Consider the following 19,317-nt stretch of genomic DNA (forward strand, 5'->3'; position numbering starts at 1 on the left):
AAAAAGTATCAGAGAAGAAAAAAGGCAGCTTCTATTTCTTATTAAAAAACCTGCTTTTCCTGTGCCCCATTTCTGATCTCCACAAAGCAACACCAAAGTAGAATGTCTCTTCACCACAGCACTCCAAATCAAAATCTTGTTATTTCCCGTATCATTTTTATACAAATGTATATATTTGGACACACAACAGAATTAGGACTTCCTGCTTTCTCTAACAATAGACAACTGGACATTCATAGCTATCTTTCAATGATAACATAACACAGTGCAAAAATTTAATTGCCTTAAGCCATACTCGCTGACCATATTTATCTTTGGGCAGAGTCTTCAAGTACTTTATCTTCTGTGAAGAAATATGAAACATTAGCCAAGCCTCAGACCATCTGCCACAGTGAAATTCTGCCTTTTTTTTTTTTTTATGACTGGAGAAGGCAGTTACATAGAAGAGGAAATAACTCAAGAATTCCATGTTAGATTATTCTGCAGAAAATTTTGCCCCGTATTTTTTAAAAACACAAATCTTTTTTTAAATCCTAACATTTCTTCTGTTCGTCTCATTACTTAAATAATCCTTTCAAAATTTAGTTCCCATAGCTGCTTATGTAACCTAATTGGTATCAATGGAAATTCTCTAATTCGATGGATAACATAGATCTGTGTTTAAGAATCCCTTCTTATCTATGGAGATCTTGGTACACAACCAGCAAAAATAATTTGCTCAGGAAGTTTCCATTCCATCTATTTTAATTCAAAACACATTTCCAGAAAACTGGTGGCATTCCAAGCATGTAGAAAGCAATCAAACAATCTTTCTTAGTGAGAGAGAGAAATAAAGTATTTCATATTTTAATTTTAAATTAAAAATAACTTAAAATAGGACTCAATTTCTACAGAAGTAAACAACAAGCATACTAAAATGTTAAGAAACAAATAAGTAACAAGGAATCTCAAAGTTCTGGAGAGATCAAAGTGAAGAAAGGGAAGAGTATTATAACTGGAGAGTCATATTATCAGTAACAGTAGCAATATCCTACTGAGGACAGAACTGCTTGACTCTTGCAGATGTAGAGTTAATTTCAACCTTGCTTGGAGTATTTAAAGCAAGTAACATAAAGATTTCAAAGGAAATAGAGATTCTCTGTCACAAAGAAAGCATGTACCCTCTAAGTAAAAAAGGGCTGGAAGAGATAAACTTCATAAAAAGCTAAGCATACTTCATCATAAATGCTCCCATTGATATCTGCTCCATAAATTGGTGCCACAAAAGTCAAGTTCCTCCAGTATTTACGCTCGAGATCTTCATAATCTACGTATCTTGGGGTGCAGTATCTGCAGAGGAAGAGGTAGGCAAAGGTTCAGCATAGTCTTCGAACAACCACCTTCACAAAGGACTATGCTTCTGATCCTGCAAACTGAATTCTAAGAGATTGCTTTATATAAATAATTTGTGTGTATGTATATATATATATATATATATATAAAAAACTATAAACAGAGCAACTGGTAGTTGTCTTGAATTCTTAGTTTCATTATTCACCATAGCATTTAACCTCATGATGAATATATATAACCTGACAGCTACAGTAACTGAAGTCATACACCTGCTCATGAAATATTTCCTTTAGCCTCAAACAGCTGAACAGCACACCTACAGACTGTGCTCAGGCTGAGGCCTTCCCTTTTGTTTCTCTTCCATGAAAAAGGCACAAAGGCCACTTCACTGACAAGTATTTATTATTTACCTGCCCCACTACCAACTTTGCAAACACAGTAATAGGTCCTGCAAAAGCCTGTCTCTGAACAACTTCAGTGTGCTAATTCTGTCCGTCATTGGGCACCACACTTTTAATAAATAAATACAAGTATGTATATACTTTTGGAAGGTTACTCAAGCCTCTTGTACAAACTTGTGGGAATACAACACAAGCACACTACCACAGCAAACATCCATCAAATAGCTTTTGCCTTAGAATCCTTTGTCAGGTCTCTATTCCCCCATATTTAGGTTTTCAGAAAAGAAAATCTGCTCCCCCATTACTGCAACTCTGAGAAGTGAAGTTTCACATTAGCATTGCCAACTTACTACATACACCTCAACTACTGGGAAAAAAATCCATACATGCAAGAATTAAGTAGACCAGGTACATTTACATCATGAAGCAACACAGAACAGACAAGCAAGTTAGCATAACATCTTAACTAAAGCAATCTCAGCAATGGAGCTGCTTCAATAATTTATCATGAGGCTCCACAAAACAGGTTTTGGCACTGAGTAATATGGATACATAAACTCAGTATTGTAACAGAAGTAGCTTGATTACAGGATGCAGGTATGCCCATATTTTCCAGAGGTCAAGGTGAAGAAGCACCCTGGTTCAAGGCTAAACTGCAAACGCAACAAAGTAAATGCGTGAATTAAAAGATGCAATGCATTAGACTAAGCACACACAATCCTTTTAAAGGCAACTATGATTTAACTTAGATGTTCATGGCCTTTCTCTTTCCAAAAGAATATGAATATTATCACAACACTGAAGAAGAGTCTTCTGCATTAAGGAACAAAATTATTTTTACGGTAAAATAGGGGCTTTCAGCTACTTAATAGTTTAAGAAATACAGAATCACAGAATCACAGGAATCCCAAGGGTTGGAAGGGACCTCAAAAGATCATCTAGTCCAACCCCCCTGCAAGAGCAGGGTAACCTACAGTACATCACACAGGAACTTGTCCAGGCGGGCCTTGAATATCTCCAGTGTAGGAGACTCCACAACCCCCCTGGGCAACCTGTTCCAGTGCTCTGTCACTCTTACAGTAAAGAAGTTCTTCCTGATGTTAACGTGGAACTTCCTATGTTCCAGTTTACACCCATTGCCCCTTGTCCTATCACTGGATATCACTGAAAAAAGCCTAGCTCCATCATCCTGACACCCACCCTTTACATATTTGTAAACATTGATGAGGTCACCCCTCAGTCTCCTCTTTTGCAAGCTAAAGAGACCCAGCTCCCTCAGCCTCTCCTCATAAGGGAGATGTTCCACTCCCTTAATCATCTTTGTGGCTCTGCGCTGGACTCCTTCAAGCAATTCCCTGTCCTTGAACAGAGGGGCCCAGAACTGGACGCAATATTCCAGATGCGGCCTCACCAAGGCAGACTGCATAAAGAGTGTCACCAGAGGTTGCATGACATTTTCTCAAGAACAGATTAATATTTAGGAAGATATACAGCTAGTAATGGATAAAAGCCCTTCCAACTTTTCTTAAATTCACCAATAAACTTATAAACTGATTTCAGCAAAAAACCTGAAAACTTCCTGAAAAAAAAAAAAAAACAAACACAAAAAATACAGAAACACTTCCAAAATAATGATAAACAATATAATGAACTTAACTAACATGATGATACATATTAAAACCTCCACAGCATTTTTGCATTATCAAACTATTTTAAGAAATTAGTGTTTCTCATGGGCTAATCAAATGGAAACTTTATGCGTATATTAGTAGGTATCAGAAAATTACATCAGATAGCAGACAGGTTTTATATTATTACTGAATAAGTAATTCTAAGAATTATAAAATAGGTTCCCATTCCTACTTACCAGAGGAAGAAAACTGTAAGAGTGATAACCTCAAGTTTTCATAAGGAATATAGGGGCAAAAACATACCAATCCTTTTTAATTGAAAAAAGGAGATCAGTTTTGCACTTTTACTAGGCCATGGATATTATGAAACATTTGCTGAGGAGCCTCTTTAAAAGGAATTCATGTCCTAGTTTTTCCTGATCTTGATAACAGCTTCTCTTCTTACCGATTAAGTTATTTAACTTATGAGAGAAACTTTCCTTTAAAGTAGGACAGTGTTACCTTCCTTCATCACATTCAAACATCTTCTCTCTACAGGATCTTTTGATTCACCTTCCAGAAACTACTTCCATTCAGTTCTGGGAAAATACTGAAGCAGATTTTATTCTTTATGTGGCCAAAAGGAATGGAGAAGAATTTATTCCATCCATCTTGCCATAGTCAGAATATAGACATTCACAAAGTGCAGTGTAGTTATTTTAGATTAATGCAAAAACTTATGGGCAACTCAAAAAACATGTTGGGGTTTGGGGCTGGGTTTTTTTCAGAATTACATTATGACAGGCCAGTCCAATATCTAGGCAGAAAAAAAGAATTAAACATCAATAGTTGTACTCAAATTCAAACTCTGTCTGTATCATGTTCATTATTTTCTCCATAAGCATTTGTTAGAACAGAAAGGAAAAAAAAGTAGACAGAAAGCATTGTGTCTCAGGTTTTTCAGACGCTTTCTTACTGTCATGTTTTCAACAACAGAAACAAACAAGGTTAATGCTGTGGTACCTTTAATGCACGAGACAGAAAAACCTCAACTGGGTGGAAAGAAAAAAAAAAAATCACCAACTGCCTAGACATCCCCCCATATACGTACTTGGTACTGTTGGCCAGTTGCTTGAACTCCTTTACGGTCATTGGCTTTTTCTGAATGTTATACTGTGTGAATAGCCCCGACTGGCCAGTGACCATCTGCTGAATTGGAGCAGGAATCACCAAATCTTCAATATCATCATAATGTTTTCTTGGCTTCCACTCTTTTGGTGGGATAACCTTTAAATTCAGAAATCAAAAACAGGACATCAGCAGTTGCAATACCAGTTCAAAATATCCTGGAAAAATCAAATAAACCAGTCATATGCCCAATGATCAAACGAATACTTGCTTACCCACTGTTTTCACTATAACTAACTGACCATGCAAGTGTTCTTACATAATCCAGAAACCAATTCAAAATGGTCACAGTATTACCTCAGTTAACAACCAGCAACCTGCTATCTACAGCAATGCAATCATGTGCAACTGTGCAAACATGCACATGTATAGTAACAGAATATTTTATTATCAGAAAGCCTTATAATTCACAAACACTTCATACTCCATGATATAAAACTGTTATCACTATTTAAAAAAAAAAAAAAACACAAACATGCAAACATCCCCTGTCCAAATGCTATTTGCAAAGAGTATAAATATTTCTTACTGAAAAAATACAAAAAAAAATAATAATACAGCTATTTTAGAGAGCTTTAGATTGTAGCATCTGTTTAACTTACTCCCCATCACAAAAGTGTAGGGTACAACTCCATTACAGTATGCTTGCACTAACTTAGATAAACCAGGTCTTATATTAACATGGTTTAAACATCATAAAGATTAAAGCTATGTGCAGAATAATCAATTGTAAAGTTAACACTTTTATTTCAAATACCACAGAACTGACCAATGTCTATAAAAACTCCTCAGCAGAAAGTGTCAGCAACAAAGTCATTAGGAATTTCTAAGAAGCCAGTAGTAATGCCAGCTCTTTAACAGGCTGTGTAATTTTGAACATTCCTTGCATATATTATCTGAAAATAGAAAACTCTCTAGATGTGAAATCGCAACAGTTTTAAAACACAACAGACATTTTTAATATATATTTTTGAAGTTGGTCTGGTTATGAACTTTTACTTGCCCAAAAGGCTCAATGATGCATCCTCTGATCCAGTTACATTCATTCTTTTCTGTGGCACTCAAAAATTTTCACAAGCATTGGCTTAGAAACTTTTAGATCAGCATACAACAAAGTAGGATGGCTTTCATAAGCATACATCTACTACACATGAATTATGTTACTTGAATAAGTCACACCTTAGAGGTAGCTTTTACACAAGGCTAGCTAGGCTACTCCTCTGACAAGCATTTCAGAATTCCACACAATATTGTCCATTAGAGATTTTGGTATTACATCACTCTGAGAAAGTAAAAAATTCTGAAAAAATAGTACAAATAGATCCTGAGATCATTTACTACCTTTGGAAAATAATCACAATTTGTGATTTGCTAATGTACTCAAACAGTCCATTCACCAAAGAAATCCAATCAAGACCATTCATGGTAGCAAGCACACACATCAAGCTGGAGAAAAGTTATCAGGTAGTAACATACTTCCATACCTAATGTTTTTATTTTAAACTAACAGGCATTTTTATCCAGTTTTTACACAGATGCAATTCCTTGTTTTTCTTCTTTCCTTCTCAGCTGCCATGGGATTTCAGTTGTACAGGGACTACCTAGGAAGTTTTGGTGGTGGTTGCTTTTAGAGAAAAATATAAAATAAATTAACTGAAACACCTTGTGACTTCTACTGCTTTCACACAAAAATTATATGCACATCAACAAAACACAAAATGTTGGTTTGGAAGCAGAGATGTAATGCATTCAGAATATATGCATGGAAATCAAATATGTGCACAAAGATTTCCATTTTCATTATTATTATAAAGCATGAATTTGTAGGTTTGGCTCAAATATATGAATACTGAAAAGCAAAATTTGCATTATGTCTTATAATTCAAGGTCAGTATGTTTTAAGCAATAAAAATATTTCTGTGAATACAGGTTCAAAATATCCCCTTACAGCTAACTGGAGCATGTTTATTATTGTTGTAACCAGAGCACTGATTAGAGAAATGAATCCTGTGTGGAATGATGTACTAAGTATCATTCAAAAAAAAAGGAAAAAAAAAAGGGGTGGGGGGAATTTGTATTCTCTAATAAAGGTCAGGACAAAGACTGAAGACGTTGAAAATATCATGCCCAAAGTGACATATAGCTACAGAGTATCAGAGTTGGGAATAATGACAAGGTCTCTGAGTTTTTACCACTGACCTGTCCCACTGAAGCCTCTTCACTTTCCCTCTAGTAAAAATAACCTATTCAAAGTCAGGCAAGTTAGATTTATTCCACAGAAGCAAACTAGATTGAATTCATCAGCAAAGCTCAAATATAAAAAGGGAAAACCTAAGGCAAGGATCTCTCATTTATATATCTATAGATAGATACATAGACGGATACACATCACAAACATCCTATGCATATTAACACTGTCTAGTGTTATTCAGCATGCAATATAGTTTTAGGTAGGGACATCTTAGTTGCAACACTCCTTCATTAAGGCTACACATTAATACAACTGAGGTTATTTCCTAGTGCTACCAATATAAATTTCTGTTCAATCCTCTTTCACATACTGCTGATCTCCTGTTCTGGATTTGGTTCTGCATTCGATTCTTAACGGCCCCGGCTACTACTTCTATGAAGTTACTGCTGCCCCTACTCTTCTGAAAAATATTTTCTTCTTGTTGCCACATTTTCAATATCACATTCCAAAATTACTAGTTGTCAATGCAACTGCAAATTAATTAAACCACTTGCTCTATCTAAATGCAGTTTGAGTCTCCAAAACACTTCTCATTCAAATAAAAGCAAGTAATCTAGCACTGCTCCTTAATTTTCATCTGTTGTTCTGTTACCTCCAGTCCCTGTTTCCTTTTTAAGTATACAATCCTCTGTAAGACTAAAATACATTGTCTTCCAAAAGCTCATTCCATACTTTCAAAAGCCAAATATTTTAGCCAATTTGCTCCAGGGATGCCACAGCATGTTTTCCACTCTGGAAATAAATGGTTTAATATCGTTTCTCTAGTACCTTAATCATTTATTCCACGCATACTATTAGGAAAAAAGAACAAAAAACAAACAAAACCCCAACACTGTATTCGCACACACATATACACCATGTGCAAGACCTACAGACATTTACTTACATGTATTCTTCCACACAGTCTGAGAGGTCTTCCCCCCTACACACTTTCACATTTAACCTAAAGTGCTGGGTATGCCTACTCTGCTTATGATCTCTGTTTAAAGCTTAAGTTACTGTTTCTGCATAAGCACATAGCTCCTCTGGTAGTCTTTTTTCTCTTTGCATTCATACTTGAGTTCATACCTCCTAGACTTAATATAAATTAGGTCCTTTATAAGTTCATTTTATATTACTATATTTTTGTTATTTTAAATCCAATGCCCAAAACGCAGCAAAAGCCCCTTGTATTTTTGCTGTATGAATTACCATCTTGATGAGATTTTTTTCAAGAAACACCTGGTTTATTTTTTATATGTAATTTTGAAATATAGCAAAAAATAGTGAAAATCAGAATATAGAAAGTCTCTAGACAACTGAGTAGTATTTAGCAATCGACTGACATGCTGAAAATAACCAAAGATGCTTTAACTGCTATTCTAGTATCAAGCAGACAGTGAAAGCAGGCTTGCACATGATGGTCAGAAGGACCCTTCCCAAATCTCATGACAACTGAAACATGAGTAATGTAATTAATCAGTTTTAAAAGGCTTTGTTATGCTTTTCTTCAGACATTATTCCAGCTGTTCTGCAGATACCCCACATGCATATAAACACAGATATATACAAATATTTTTCTGTGCTCCTAGGACTCCCATTTTAATGATCTGTACATGGAGAAGAGCTTCAACAAACGGTTTTGAAATGTGATAGATGGCATGGGAATTAAATCCTAGGTGTATGGCCAAAAGATGGAGACATACACATTTTCAATCATACAAGCACAAGGACTTTTACTTGAAACAAGCCAAATTACACTATGCAAAATACCACAAATCCCTGACTACAGGGCCAAATTCCATCCTTGTCAGATATGTTCAGCTTTAGTCATTTCAACAGAGATGACGTAAAACTACAAGTGCTATGAGAGTAGTGGCAATTTTTGTAAATCAAATCTTGGAATTACTTTTAAGACTCTGCTAATTTCCAGTTTCTCTAAATAGCATGTATGTGTACAATCTGAGGGAACAGTAGTTTTTAGTCAATTTTTTTCCATCCCTACTACCTGATAAAGAACTCTAAATAATCATCTCCTTGAGAGATGGTTAGTGAGAACACCAGAAAATATACCATAACTGTTTCTGATATCATACCTCTATAGTCCAGATAAAACTACAAAATAAACAGGTACAGTTTGATAATGGCAACAACACCAAAAGGTTCATTCTCAAGGAAGCTGCTCATGATCTCATGAGCAAAGAAAGTGGTTTCAGTTTGCATTTAATTAAATTACAAAAAAAAAAAAGCTTGAAAATTAAAAATTAATACAGGTTACTCAGTGTTAACTAGGGGTATGCGTCTAAAACATACTATCCAGTTCTCATACTAATCCTGAAAGCTGTCGTATCTCTTTGATTGTCACTTAAATTACCATAATGGACTACCCACTCTTTTTCAACTCAGTTATGGGATTCTCACCTACATCTTGCAGCATACCATGGTGAAGAAGAAAAGACCAGAGCCTAACCTCTGTTCTTCTGTTAACATGATCACTGTTTTACAGTGTTAAACAAAATTAAACAGGATATGCCTGCATCCATTCCACATCCAACATCGGCATTATACTTTAAAACACTGAAACACCCGGTAGATATCACAGTTGAATCTAACATTTAAAGTCAGTTTCACATATTCACGTGCCTAACTTACAAGAGTAAATGCTGCTTTGGCCCACTATAATATTTCTTTATAGTGTTTCAACTTCAAAACAAAGTTTACAGGAAACAAAGCCTGCATTTTTAGTCATAAGTTTACTGATTTTAAAATGACAGCATTAGTATATTTTATTGATATTATATGTCATTTCTGCCTTCAGGAACATGTGAATATTCAAATACAAATTTTCCTATACAAAAGAATTAATCTCTTGCTTGATTATTGCAGAAAATTGCATCTAACCCAAATCTTCACAAAGATAATCTCCTTAAAGAGTTAATGGGGGGAAGGGAGGGTAGAGAACACTAAGGACATGAAGGTAACAGCAATATTACAGAAATTTCAAATTATACAATGAAGGTAAAACTGTTTCACATTATTTTTTTTCATATTCCTTCCTAATGATACTATGTCCATTGCTCTTCTCAGGACATCCTCGATGGCTCTGCTTTTTTCTCCTACACTGGCTACAGATGGAAGTTTAAATTGCTGGATAGCAGAAAAGAAACCAGAACCAAGATAAGGGACCAAAATAGAGTGACAACAGAAGCCATACTCATACCTCAAATAAATCTAAAGAATATTTCCAGTAAGACAAATTCATTATCTTTTTACACTTCTGGCTGAAATTTTGCAACCAAGAATGCCAAGACATGAAGAAGTCTCCCTTTCCAGATATGCTAAAGTTCACACACATAAAAGACTAGCACACTGGGCTCAAACCATGACATACTTTAGTCACACAATTAATCTTAAGTATACCAGCAGCCTCAGAAGAGCATTTAGCACCATGTATCAGGAAGCCATTAACCAGCATTCCCAAAAAAGAAGAGAATAATCACAAAAAACCCTGATGGAGAGTAACTGGAGCTCTTATTTATTATGAGTGTCTCAGAAATAAGAACAAAAGTTTGCATGTACAAGGATTACAGTATCATATTTGATGATACACCTTCTCAGAACTGCCAGAGGTAAACAGATATACAGTTTTTAAAGGAAAATGAAATACAAGGTACTTCTTTAATTAAGAAGATTCTAGTTTTGAATGAAAATTGAATGAAAAGACTAGCTGTGGTCTACAACAGACATGGACATAATAAAAAGCATATCACATATTTTCCTTTATAAAAGAAACTAGTTCATTTTTTATTTTTATTTGGTTTTTTTGTTTTTTGGGTTTGTTTTTTTTTTTAATCTTACAGACTAACCCTGGTTCATATAATAGCGTCGTATAGCCAGAGAAAGCAAAGAGTACAATTTATCCATACCTGTCTTTGTTTTATATACAATATGCCAAAGAAGCAAGCATATTAGACATGAACAAACGAACTGAAATAGAAGATGATCAGTATCATCTCCCCAGCTGGTCATAAGGCACTTTATGGTTTTTTTGCTAGATCCCCATGAAACACAATTAGAAACTATGTACAGCTGAAACAAGGCTATTCTGATAAACAATATGAAGTTTTTCAAGTTGGATCCACTTACATAATCCACAGAATGACACATAGCTAGAATCTCCTGCTCACATACACATTAACGGTGTAAATCTGTTGAGCAGAAGTCACTATGATGAATTTGCTGTTTACTGTTCAAGATGAGAGGACTGCAATAGTTCATCCCCACACAAATAAATAGGTTCCATAATATAACTGAATTTGGGAAAAGCTCAGCTAAGGTTCCCACTGTTGTCTATTTATCACATTTCTAGTCCTGATTGCAAAAGCAATGCAATGATAGTTAGTACACCTCCAATTCTCATTAACAGAAGTGTAAGACTATCACCATTAAAAACAAAACTATTTCCATTCAAACACTATCTCATCAAACACTACCTTCATGCATACACTCATTAACAGTAGTTGGATTATTTGCTCCAGTAAAGTTACACACAACCCTAAAACACCAAGTTCAACACCAGGTAGATCTGGATTTTCCGATTTATACTACAAACTCCCTATTTTGTTCTGATTTTGCTGTTGTAAAATTGGGAACAGTTGATTTTTAAAGAGAAAACAGTATACATTGTCTTCATTAGTTTGCATGAAACATCAGAGATACCAAAAAGCTCTTTCTTAGAACAGTTCAGAATCTATTAATTGAAAATAATTTGTAAAAAAAAAAAAAAAAATGCTACATACTCAAATGATCAGTTTCAATCAGCAAAATACAAGTAGTGGAAAAAACAAGTATTAGGAACCATTTTCCTTCTACATTATAGAAGTTTACCTTTGCAACTCCAGCCCTATGAGCACCTTGTGATTCCATGTACACTAAGTATTTGTTGAACTCCCTGAATTCATCCATCGAAGGCCTAAAAGTCATGATTTTGCAGCTTGGGTTTGGAGGACTATCTGAGATGACAGCAGACATTGCAGTTCCTTTCAATCCAGCTTTTAAGAGAAGGAAAAAAAAAAAGGCAAAAAAAAAAAACAAAATAAACACACTGAAAAGAATTATCAGTAAAACAAATTCTGAGATTTGACATACATGTTTCAAACAGGAAAAAAGCTTTCAAAACCCTCTGCCCATGCTACCATAAAAGGCACACTTTTTCTCCTTACTTCTTCAAGAATATCTGGCCCTTACCCAGCACAAACACTATCACGACAATCCAGTCCATACCTCCATTTTTATGGCATGTTTCCTCTAGTTAACCTTTAATATCACAGTAGCATCTTCCTGTGTCGATCCATCTGCAAGTTGCTGCCTTTTCTCTCTAGAAATCTACATTACACAGACACAATCTAAAGTAACAATGCTACGCATTCGATAAAACATTCCCATTTAGTGTATGGTGAAAACCAATTACTCACTTCCCAGCCACACTACAAACATAGAGAAAGAGCACCTCAGTTCCCTAACTCTACATTCTGAAACTGTGACAGCAAGAGAAACAACTTTGAGAGCCAATAAATCAGCACTGTGACGACTATTAATCCGATCATCTCTGTCATTATCTCAACCCTTCAAGCCCCACATTGGGCACCAAAAAAGAACTGTCGTGGTTTAAACCCAACCACAAACCTCGTTCGCTCACTCCCCCCCCTTCTTGCCCTCCCCCTGCTTCTGGAGGGATGGAGAGGAGAATTGAAAAGAATGCAACTCCCACGGGTTGAGATAAGAACAGCCCAGTAACTAAGGTATAACACAAATCACTACTGCTACCGCCAATGATAATAGTGCTAAAGGAAATAACAAGAGGAAAGAATACAACACCTCAACACCAGCCGACCAATAACTCACCCCACTCCCCCCAGCCGAGCACCGACCGATACCTCCTGCAACCCTGCAGTCCCAACCCTTCCGGGTAACTCCCCGTTACATCCTGGGCATGACGTGCTGTGGTATGGAATACCTCTTTGGCTAGCTTGGGTCAGGTGTCCTATCTCTGCTTCCTCCCGGCCTCCCCTCCTCCCTGGCAGAGCATGAGGCTCACAAAGTCCTTGGCCAGACCAAACATTCGAGCAGCAACTGAAAACATCGGCGTTATCAGCACTGTTCCCAGGCCAAAAGATCAAAACACAGCACTGCACTAGCTCCTAAGAAGGAGAAAAATGACTGCTGCTGCTCAACCCAGGACACTCTTGTATCAGCTCTTGTATCTTCTATCCAGTTTAACAACTGGACTATTACTAGCCCTCATTCTCTGAAATCTCTTTAACAGAAACAAAGCACACAAGCAACACGCAAAAAGACTGTCAGCGTTCTCTGTGACTTCCATTTCTACATGGAGGATGCCTTTACGTCTTTACGTGTTTCACCCTCCAACAGGTATTTCAACATTTAGTCTGCTTTTTGTGTCCTGATTTTTCTTCTTTTTGCTTCCCCACTTTACCCGGCACACCACTCTCTACTTAGTACTTGATCAGGCTTCTTCTACACTCCCGCCTTCAGTAACATACTATTCCCCACCCAACACTACTTTCAACCCTGTTCAACATTAAATTTACCAGATTTCTGCAACTTGCACATTCTGAAAATCAGTACCACTTTAATTTGGAAGTATTTTTGCATTTGAATTATCAAGTCTATAGAGGCAAACACACCTCACCGTGTGTAAGTGGGATAACTTCCCTCAATAGTAAACACTTGGCTCATATATAATGCACCCTTTATTTATTCCCATCCATTAAAGTTCCATGAACAATCTTGCTCCTATGACCAGTCCCAGGAAAATGAAACTCAGATTTATGACCAAAGATGAAGCTATGCTTTCCTTCACTGTGAAGTACAGTAGACAGTGTCTACTACTTATAATGTTTTACTGACAGTAAAGTGACACTAGAAATATAATCAAACAGGGTATTTTATTTCTCTGTACAAAATCAGTTTTTAGGCTTTCACTTTTATATGTATTAAATATGAATATAAATCAGTGAAATACACACACATACATACAGACACACCCCACCTCCAAAAAAAAAAAAAAAAAAAAAAAATCAAACTCTCTGCTATTTCTCCACTGGGAAAAAAATTTAATTGTCCTTCACTATTCATCATTTCATCATTTTACAGTTTTCAACCCATTCCACTGACTGTATAAAAGATGATACCCAGCAGTGAGCAGTTATTTCATTTAGCATACAGATTAATATCCTTCCCTCAACTCTTCCAGTATTACCCAGCATTGTCAGTGCAGTTTTGGGGGGCTTTGTGGGGAGGCGGAGAGGGCAGAGAGGAGGAGTGTTACTTATTGATTGGTTTGGTTTTTGTGAGGTTTTGGGGTTTTTTTTAAGGAAATTACTTCAGCATCCACTCATGAATTTGTCTCTTACACCACTAATATTCTTTCCTTTAGTGCACAGATGAACTTCTCAACTGCGTGCTTTACCCACTTACATGCCCAGTACTAAGTTCAGCGTCCCCAAACCAAGTCAAGCATTCCTAAAACACTAAGGGATTGGTGGGGGCAGAGGGACATTCTGCAACAAGCAATAGTTGGAATTGGTTCAGCCAACTAGTAACTGAACTGCTGTCTCACTACTTCAGCATCCCCCAGACATGTAATTTTACCCCAGACCAACCACAGCAACTACTTCCACTTAATTCGATGTGATATTTGTAGACAATACAAAAATAGGAAGATCACCTGATAGACCAGAGGGTTGTGCTGACATTCAGAGGGGCCCGGACAGGCTGGAAAAACAGGCCGACAGGAACCTCGTGAAGTTCAACAAGGGGAAGTGCAAAGTGCTCTACGTGGGGAGAAGCAACCTCAGGTATGGAGGTACCTGAGGTTGCAGGGCTGGCAGGCTGGCTTTGCAGAAAACACCTTTAGCAGGTTTGGGAAACACAGCCAGCAATGTGCCCATGCAGCAAAGGTGCCTAAAGGTGTCTTCAGCTGAATCTGGAGGAATGCCACTAGCCAGTCAAGTGGGCCAGTAAGATACTGATGGGACTGAAGCATCTCCCTGAGGGAGGTAGGAGGGTTCAGACTAGGGGAAACAAGGGATGGAGGAACCATATCAATGTATATAAATACCTGCAGGAGGGTGCAAGGAGGAGGGACCCAGGCTCTTATCAGCAGTGCCATGACAGGACTGGTGGCAATGGGCACTGGCTGAAATACAGAAGGTTCTTCCTGAACATCAGGAAACAATTTTTCACTGTGAGCATGGTCAAACACTGGAAGAGAGAGGTTGTGGAGTCCCCATCCTTAGAGATACTCGAAGCCCAAAAGGACACAGTGCGGATCAGCCTGCCCTAGCTGACCCTTCTTGAGCAGTGGTGTTGGGCTACATGTTCTCAAGAAGTCTCCTCCAACCTCACTGAGTCTGTGATTCTATGGTCTTATCCTCACATAACTAGCTATAAAGAGCAAGACTCTTCCCAGTGGTGGCCAGAGACAGTATAACTGGCAATAGGCACAAACCAAATACATTAAATTCTTTTTAAGCATAGTAAAAAAAATAGCACAGGGGTGATCAAATACTGGAACAGGCTGCCCAGACAGCTTGTGGAGTGTCTATTCCTGGAGATACTCAAAAGCCAGTACAACACTGCCTGAGCCATCCTATGCAGTGGAGCCTGTTTTGTGCAGGGAGACTGGACTATCCCCAGAGGTCCCTTCCAACCTCCCCAGTTCTGCAATTCTGAGCTTTAAGTCAAACACCTATTTACTGCTCTAAGTTAAACACTGCATCTACACAGCTAAACAAACTTTTTACCCTAGTTTTGTCTGTGGGCAAAAAACATATGCAAGCACAGTGTCTGTATGTGTTCCTACAAACCTGAGCCTCTGTCTTACGTAAGTTTTTGGGATTAAATTTGTCTTAGGTGAAGAAGTGTAAGTCTCAAAGATAAATTATCTCCTACACTCCTTAAGAAAATGGGTAGAGACAAGTAAAAGCTATATCCAAGTGGTTCAGCTATGAGAAAAGCTAGGATGATTTCAGCTAGTATTTGATTTCAAGCACCAGGCACAACAGACTAATTATCACACAAATAACCATGATAAAAAAATCCTCTCAACGAAGGCATCTCACCAAAATACATCAGTTTTAATACCTGAGCTGCTTTAAAAGCAACAATGTACTGAATATACCCCAGCACTTAGCCACAATGAAGAAATTTGTTAATTTAAGGATTGTTAATCAAACTAATAAACAGCAATTGTCAATCTAACTTCCATAATTACACATGCCACCATGTTTGCCAGCTGCTTGATTCCTAAAATCCTGTTTGCAAAACATACCAAACTGAAGATAATAAGTAGGTTATTTTTTCTTTTTTACATCTCTGGAACTAAAATAAGGCTCAAGCATATAACTGAACCGTACTGTAATGAACCCAAATCTGTATCACATGCAGAATTAGTAACTTCTAACTAATCATGAAAACATGTGTAGCATCAGAAAGGCAGAAATTCTGACCAGCTTACCTGAAGTGCAAAAAATACATTTTTTTTTTTTTTAACACAGGATAATTTTTCCTACCTGCTTCCATGCATCTTAGGGTCCTGCTCCCTATACAGTGACCACAGACAGCAGCCAGCTATGTCATTTTTGGTGGAAATATACTGTCAGATCCATGCGCCTACAGCACCCTTCTTCCCCAGTAAAAGACTTCTTTCCATTCACTTACTGGCTAAGCAGCTCTTTGATAAGCATAATGTTTGTAAGAACACTCCCTGAGCAGATTCTGCTATGTAACCTCCATAGCTGAGGAGGTAGAAAGATCATAAAGACTCCCCAGTACTTGCTGCACTAGAAGTCCACAGACTTTTCAATAGACAATGCTATTCACTTTTTGATTTCTTAGTAATTTAACACCTGTATAGCTGTGACCTATCAGTTGAGACTTCTTAATCTCATTTCACAATTTTATTATTGCAGTAATGTTCACTAAAAATGTCAATCTAAAACAGAAAGCACCAAGACTGACTTACATGGTTTAAATTTATCACAAAAACAAAGCTATTCCGCAAACCAACTGGAAATGTCTCCCTTCCAATTCTCTATGTAAGTCTCTCAAGCACATTGTGGAATTCAAGAGTTCTGCATACTTCCTCCCACCAAATTCCTACTTCTGCTCTCTCATATGCAAAAATTAATTTATACACTACCAAATCATTAAAGCAAACATAAAATATAGTTCAGTATAAGAGTTAAGAAGCCTCCAGAGGTTCTTTTGCAGACAAGAACATAACTACCAAGATGCCATTCTAAAGTAAAATCCAGGGAATCATACTATTACTGACTTAACTATTCCACATAGGTGTATACATAACTATTTTGTGATACTACAGAGCAGTACATGTTGAGAAATAAAACTTCCAGAGGTTTTATTTACTACTACACAATGAAAATGCGCAAGACATTAGTAAACATAAAAAGTTACAGAAACAAGGGCAGTTACATTCATTTAGGCTGCACATTATAAAATAGAAAGACCAGTTACTTTACAGTTACTTTACATCCCTTGTTGCAGTTGTTACAGTTACTTTAAATCCCTAATACCAACATTGTAATCATCTATTTTTTGTCCCCCTTGCAAGACAGTATTGCATGCAGACAAGACAGACCATAACCATATAGAAAAGCAGATGGTAGTGTGAATAAATGAAAAGACATTCTCCACTAAAATTAGCATGCATTAATACCTCGGGTAACACTGAAAAAAGCTTTTTAGCTAATCAGGGGAAGGCTTTAGTCAAACAAGCTCCAGCTATGAGCCTAATCCAATAAACTGCAAACTTGCCCATAAATCTTGAATATCTTGGTGATCAAGTAGTGAGCCAACATCTTGAAACATGCTTGACCACACAGCACAAAATTTAGATAAAATGCAAGCATGCAGCTTGTCCAAACTTGCCAGTTAAAGAGCCAATAGCTGGGTTAAAGACCCTGATTAGCTTTTTGAAGAGTGTATAGCCGTTGTCAGGCCTTGTCAAAAGACCTTCAAATCATCAGCCAAGAGCACATTAATGCTACATTTGTCTTAATACAACAGAAGTCATATGAGGTCAGCAAAATCTAATCAACCACATCTATGCCAGTATGTGGCCCAAAAAACTAACGAACCTAACCCAAAATGTCAAACACTAGGAAAGCTCATATACTCAACTCACAGCAAGATGAAATCTCATTAATGTTACCAGTATTTACATGATCCAAGATGCAACTCATCTCACCAGTTATAATGACGGGCAAGTGCTTTTTAAAAAAATCCTTTAATATTTATATATAAATAGCCTGTACAAACATAACAAACTTGACCCTTTAATGTATATATTAATGACCATTACAAAAACCTGATAAAAGACTGTAAGACTAGGGGACTGCCAAAGAAAAGGGGGTGGGGGACACAACAGAAAAAGAAGAAGAAAGGAAAGAGTAACTTTCTGCATGCTTTGACATTAGTAACTAAAGCTGGACAAGGGAAGAATTCATTACCTACAGCTACATAACAGAAGTTTACCATATTACATGCTTGAACACACTTTATTCTGTATGACTGCTTGGCAAATGCAGAATCTACAGTATTATATCTTCTATATACTAAGAAAAGGACCTCTATACCTCACCACAGCAAACTGAATCTTAACTATGAAAATCAGTACCAGGCTGCTACGATTTCCAGCCTCAAACAAAACAGTGTCATAACAGTGAAATGCTTTTGGTAACATCTACACCTTATCATATCATTAAAGCTATGAGGATGCTAAATATAATTGGTGGGAGAATTATCTGTAAAACACCATTTTTCCACGCAGATTTCTCCATACCAAGAACAAAAAAAAAAAAATCCCAAAATTGAAAAACATCTTCCAAGTTTCATTTGATACCTAATATAGAAATCCAAACTACCAATTTTGTTTAGTCAAATTACAAGCAAGAGACTGATTTACATAACTAGAAAATACTCTATTAAAACAGAATGAAACACACCAGAAAAACAGCATGTTAATCTGCTGTTGGTTAAAACACACAAAAACCTGCAGTCTTCATTACATGAAACCAACTTTCAGTATTACAGCATAGTCTTTCCACCTTAATACTAAGCTGTCAGATCTCCTCCAAAGGCTATACATTTATTTTTGCTTCTAGTGTAAAATGAAATAACCAGTAGAGTTCCACCCCTCATCAGCAGGGAATCAAAACTTTCTGGCTTTAAACCACACAAGACTTGACATAATTGTTCTTCCAAAGATGCTTTTGGGAACCATCTTGTTTGCCAAATGGTGTCCACTTTGCCCCCTGTACTGAAAGCACTGCTGGACAAGAAAGAAGAAAACTACAGCCTGCTTGTCCTGCTTTTGGCTGGCACAGAGTTGTTTTTTTTTTTCTTACTAGCTGGTACAGATCTGTGTTTTGGATTTCTATTTAGCACTCCTATAAATTTATACTTATGTGTTGATAACAAAGATGTTTTAGTTATTGCCTGACACTGCTTG

The 19,317-nt window shown here is 36.9% G+C and overlaps 1 protein-coding gene across 8 annotated transcripts in view; it reads right to left on the minus strand.

Annotated features, from left to right (window-relative positions):
• The window catches only part of KDM4C (lysine demethylase 4C), a 261,790-nt gene that overhangs the window by 236,846 nt on the left and 5,627 nt on the right, over positions 1-19,317 (minus strand). For 5 of the 8 annotated variants that reach the window (XM_065662339.1, XM_065662337.1, XM_065662335.1 and 2 more), the window contains exons 2-4: positions 11,649-11,812; positions 4,455-4,630; positions 1,215-1,329 (exon numbers count right to left, since the gene is read on the minus strand). In XM_065662339.1, coding sequence (XP_065518411.1) covers positions 1,215-1,329; positions 4,455-4,630; positions 11,649-11,792 — 435 coding nt within the window. In that variant the 5' untranslated portion in view covers positions 11,793-11,812. Of the gene's footprint in view, positions 1-1,214; positions 1,330-4,454; positions 4,631-11,648; positions 11,813-12,044; positions 12,063-12,665; positions 12,723-19,317 lie in introns of those variants that run through there. The other 3 variants (XM_065662333.1, XM_065662334.1, XM_065662336.1) reach the window with 3 other exon arrangements.

This window comes from Lathamus discolor, chromosome Z (assembly GCF_037157495.1).
Source record: "Lathamus discolor isolate bLatDis1 chromosome Z, bLatDis1.hap1, whole genome shotgun sequence".
Classification (NCBI taxonomy): Eukaryota; Metazoa; Chordata; class Aves; order Psittaciformes; family Psittacidae; genus Lathamus; species Lathamus discolor.